We start from the raw sequence: 6,000 nt of genomic DNA, 5'->3' as shown, positions 1-6,000 counted from the left end.
GTGTGCACATCAAGATCCCAGAAGAGCAGCACAAAAAACAAACTCATGCTTTATTTATGTTCATGAAAGTATATCAGGAGAGCAGGGAAAAGCCCTGTGCCCACATTCCAATACGCCTAACTTACCTCTATCCAAGAGGAGAAACAGGGATTCATTTATACATTTCGACTGAAATCTTTCCGACCATTCACAGCTTTCTTGATATTGATACTCTATGTAGTGTTCCCTCAGTGCAACTCCTTTAACAGTGCAGTATTCCTTCAACACTTCCATCTGACAGCGGAGGATAACCTCTGTAACTGCCGATTTCACGATGTAGCACTTCCTTATTACTGACCCTCTGACAGTGTTGCATGCCCTCAGTAATGCAGCACTATACTGCAGCACTCCTTCAGTAGTTATTCTGATAATGTGGTACTCCCTCAGTATTGGTCCTTAGTACTTCGCCACACAGCCTGCACCTGAGGAAGGAGTAGGTGCTCCGAAAGCTTGTAGTTTCAAATAAACCTGTGAGACTAGAACCAGTGTCGTGTGATTTTGACTTTTGTCGACCCCAGTCCAACACCGGCACCTCCATATCCATACTATGATGGTGCAGCTTTCGTTCAGTACTTCCCGGATTGTGCAGTGCTGCCTTAGTACCCCCTCCATGGAGAAACTCTCAGTTGTTTCTCTCTGACAATGTAGTGCTCTCTCTGTACCACCTGTCTGACAATGCAGGGCTCCCTTACTATGTATCTGACAGTACAGCAGCACTCCCTCAGCTCTGCCCCTGACAATGCAGCATCCCCTCAGATTGTCCTCTGCAACAACGTACTCCTCATTATGGCTCTCCAAAAATAAAGCAGTCCTTCAATGCTGGTCTTCTGAACATGCAACACTGACTCAGTACTGACTCTCCAAAGAGTGTAACTTTCCCTCTAACACATTCAAGGACTATCGGCCCAGAGTATCAGCTTACTTCTGGGGGTTGAGGCTTGAACCAATGGCGTGTCGGACCCATTGGGGAGAATGCTACCCACTCAGTAAAAGCTGACAATCAACATTTTGTGACATGAGGACAGATGAAACTGTAAGCCACATCTTTTATAGAAAATGTAGAAGCTTTAATTTCAAACCCAAATCCCAGAATAAAATACCTCCATTAAAATAATTCATATTCAAATATTGCCACAGCTTTAAAATACCAATGAAGCCCCAAAGATTTGCTGATCCATCAATTCATGTCCCAGCCTTAAACCAACCAAGTGTGGGCTCAGACTTGTGGGCATCTATAATACTCTGCTGAGGAAGAATGTTTTCGCATAAGAAACACTTCAAAAGGAGTTAAAATTTTTCTCCACCCAACTGAAATTGCAACATTAAACAATGAGCTAAAATGCAAACGATATAATCCTGAGGTGTTGTGCGTGGTTAGTGAGTCCTGAAGCCACTCCTTGCTGATTGACCCATGCAATTTCCAGAACCAAGTGCTCAGGGATCAATTGTATGATTGGTTGGGATCAGGTCAACTCCAAGATCCTTTGCAACAGAGTTCTAAGCAATGTTAGGAAAGGAAATTGATTAAAACACAGAACAACAATTCTGCAGTTTACCTAAAGGATGAGGTGTTGTTAAACTCCACAGGATAATTACTGATTGGTCACAGTTAATGCCGGTTGTGTGTGGGCTGTGTTACCTGTGTTCTTTGTCCCACACAGACTCAGTCACATATTAATCCCTATCAAATTCAGCCTGCCATACTCAAACCAAATGACATCAGGATCCTCTCACAAGCTGGCCTTGTCACACACAGACTGCACCACATGAAGATCCTGTCACATTTTTATCATGTCAAATGTTTGGCTTTGTCACGTGTAGCTTCGTCATATATAGCCCCTGTCACACACAGAACTCCTCACATTTGGTTCAGGTCTCAAGACAATTCAAGCACATTGCAGGTGCTTTTACACACAGACCCTATCATAAACACAAGCCCTGCCACACACAGACCCCATCACACACAAAGGCCCTACCACACACAGACCCTATCACAAACACAGGCCCTGCCAGACACAGACCCCATCACAAACACAGGCCTTGCCACACACAGACCCCATCACACACACAAACGCCACCACAAACACAGGCCCTGCCACACACAGATCCCATAACACACACAGGCCCTGCCACACACAGACCCCATCACAAACACAGGCCCTGACACACACAGACCCCATCACAAACACAGGCCCTACCACACACAGACCCCATCACACACACAGGCTCTACCACACACAGACCCCATCACACACACAGGCCCTACCACACAGACCCCATCACACACACAGGCTCTACAACATACAGACCCCTATCACACACACAGGCCCTGCTACACACAGACCCCATCACACACACAGGCCCTACCACACACAGACCCCATCACAACACAGGCCCTGCCACACACAGGCCCTACCACACACAGACCCCATCACAATCACAGGCCCTGCCACACACAGACCCCATCACACATACAGGCCCTGCCACATGCAGACCCCATCACACACAAAGGCCCTGCCACACACAGACCCCATCACACACAAAGGCCCTGCTACACACAGACCCCATCACAACACAGGCCCTACCACACACAGACCCCATCACAATCACAGGCCCTGCCACACACAGACCCCATCACACACACAGGCCTTGCTACACACAGACCCCATCACACACACAGGCCCTGCCACACGCAGACCCCAACACACACAAAGGCCCTGCCACACACAGACCCCATCACACACAAAGGCCCTGCTACACACAGACCCCATCACACACACAGGCCTTGCTACACACAGACCCCATCACATACAGGCCCTGCCACATACAGACCCCATCACACACACAGGCCCTGCTACATACAGACCCCTGTCACACACACAGGCCCTGCTACACACAGACCCCATCACACACACAGACTCTGCCACACACAGACCCCATCATACACATAGGCCCTGCTACACACAGACCCCATCACAAACACAGGCCCTGTCACACATAGACCCCATCACACACACAGGCCCTGCTACACACAGACCCCATCACATACAGGCCCTGCCACATACAGACCCCATCACACACACAGGCCCTGCTACATACAGACCCCATCACACACACAGGCCCTGCTACATACAGACCCCCGTCCCACACACAGGCCCTGCTACACACAGACCCCATCACAAACACACGCCCTGTCACACATAGACCCCATCACACACACAGGCCCTGCTACACACAGACCCCATTACAAACACAGGCCCTGTCACACATAGACCCCATCACACACACAGGCCCTGCTACACACAGACCCCATCACAAACACAGGCCCTGTCACACATAGACCCCATCACACACACAGGCTTGCTACACACAGACTCCATCACAAACACAGGCCCTGTCACACACAGACCCTGCCACACACAGCCCAGTCACAAACAGACCCAGTCACACACATACCCCACCATACACTGACCCTGTTACACACACAGACCCACTCACACACAGACCCCGTCCCACACACAGGCTCTGCGACATACAGACCCCATCACAAACATAGGCCCTGCCACACACAGACCCTGCTACACACAGCCCAGTCACACACAGCCCCAGTCACACTCACAGACCCAGTCACACACAGGCCCCATCATACACTGACCCTGTTACACATACAGACCCAGTCACACACAGACCCTATCACACACTGATCCCGTCACACGCTGACCCAATCACTCACAGTCCCAATCACACACAGACAAGTCACACACAGATACAATGACACACAGACCCAGTTACACACACACCCCGTCACACACACACCCCGTCACACACAGACTCATTCACACACAGACCCTGTCACACGCAGGCCCAGTCACACACAGACCCAGTCACACACAGACCCATTCACACACAGACCCAGTTACATACAGACCCCATCACACATAGGCCTCGTCACACACAGGCCCAGTCACACACACACCCAGTCACACGCTGACCCAGTCACACACAGTCCCATTCACACACAAACAAGTCAAAGCCAGATGTAGTGACACACAGATCCAGTTACACACAGACCCCATCATACACAGACCCTGTCTGTCACAGACCCAGTCACACGCAGACCCAGTCACACGCAGACCCAGTCACACACAGACCCAGTCACATGCTGACCCAGTCATACAGTCCCATTCACACACAGACAAGTCACAGCCAAATGCAGTGACACACAGAACCACTCACACACAGACCCAGTCACATACGGATCCAGTCACACACAGACCCAGTTACACACACCCAGTCACAGCCAGATGCAGTGACACACAGACTCAGTTATATGCAGGTGCGATCACACAGAGACCCCGTCACACATAGAGCCCATCGCACACAGACTCAGTTACTTACAGACCCAGTCATACAGAGACCCAGACACACACAGACCCTGTCACACACAGTCCCCATCGCATACAGACCCAGTTACACACAGACCCTGTCACACCCAGACCCTGTCACACGCTGACCCGGTCACAGACACACCTGGTCACACATAGACCCTGCCACACACAGACCCAGTCACACACAAACCCAGTCATATGCTGACCCATTCACACACAGACCCAGTCACACACAAACCCAGTCATATGCTGACCCAGTCACACACAGTCCCATTCACACACAGACCATCACAGCCAGATGCAGTGACACACAGACCCAGTTACACACAGACCCAGTCACACACAGGTCCTGTCACATACAGACTACCTTCACACACAGACCCTTTCACACACAGGCCTCTTCACACACAGACCCTTTCACCTGCAGTCCCACTCACACACAGACCTTGTCACACACAGCCCCATTCACATGCAGACCCAGTCTTACACAGACCCTGTCACACACAGACCCCGTCACACACAGACCCTGTCTCACACACAGTCCCATTTACATGTAGACCCAGTTCCATGCAGACCCAGTTACACACAGACCCAGTTATATACAGACCCCATCACATGTTGACCTGGTCATATGCTGACCCGGTCACACACAGACCCTGTCACACACAGTCCCATTCACATGCAGACCCAGTTACACACAGACCCAGTTACTCACAGGTCCAATGTGAAACAGGCAAATCTGGAAATTCCATAGTCTTCAGGCATTAACCTCCTTGATCAATAATGTGTCCATTCAGCTAATTCCCATTCAGTAACCTCACCCATCTTTATATTTAATTAGGAATCACTTGAGATGCATGACGTTGCCTTAACAAAGCCATGCTGACTATCCTGACTTGTTACTGACTTTCAAAATGACAGTTTATCCAATCTTTCAGGATTGTTACTAATAATTTGCCTACCACCAAAGAAAACTAGCTGGCCTATAATTGCTTGGCATTTCCTTTGTGCCCTTTATAAAAATGAAACCACATTTACTTTTGTCCTGTCCTTTGGCACCTCACCTGTGTCTAGTGAACATCTGCTATTTCCTCCCTGAGCCTTTCCAACATCCGAAGGAACAGTCTATCTGGCCCTGGTGACTTATCCACCTTCAAGGATTCCAACTCCACTAATACTTCCTCTCTCATTATTATTATTTTGCCCAATACTTCACACTGCTCCTTTTGGGTTACTGTCTCCACATTATCCCTTTCCTTTGTGAATATGGGCCAAAAAATGCATTTAAAATTCTTCTCTTTTCCTCTGCATCTTCACACAAGTTCCCTTCTTCATCTCTGATTGGTCCTACATTTTCCTTGGCTATCATTTAGCTCCTTATGTACTGGTAAAACATCTTTGAGGTTTACTCTATCTTGCTTGCTAATTTTTTCTCATGCCCTCACTTTGATTTCCCTTTTAGTTTTACTTGACGATTGTACTTTCTCTACTCCTCTAGGCTATCTGCAGCATTTTGCTACAATGGTAAGCTTTCTTTTTCTGTTTAATCTTCCCCTGTATCTTTCCACACTCA

The 6,000-nt window shown here is 48.9% G+C and overlaps 1 protein-coding gene across 1 annotated transcript in view; it reads right to left on the bottom strand.

The window, feature by feature from the left end:
- Positions 1 to 1,473: 1,473 nt before the first annotated feature.
- The window catches only part of LOC140493889 (uncharacterized oxidoreductase YjmC-like), a 34,916-nt gene continuing 30,389 nt past the window's right edge, over positions 1,474 to 6,000 (bottom strand). Inside the window, exon 11 of the mRNA XM_072592884.1 lies at positions 1,474 to 1,536. Within this exon, the coding sequence (XP_072448985.1) occupies positions 1,474 to 1,536 (63 nt within the window). The remainder of the gene's footprint in view (positions 1,537 to 6,000) is intronic.

This window comes from Chiloscyllium punctatum, chromosome 22, assembly GCF_047496795.1.
Source record: "Chiloscyllium punctatum isolate Juve2018m chromosome 22, sChiPun1.3, whole genome shotgun sequence".
Taxonomy (NCBI): Eukaryota; Metazoa; Chordata; class Chondrichthyes; order Orectolobiformes; family Hemiscylliidae; genus Chiloscyllium; species Chiloscyllium punctatum.
Note: the sequence above shows the minus strand (reverse complement) of the source record. Positions and strands in the feature narration are given on the sequence as shown.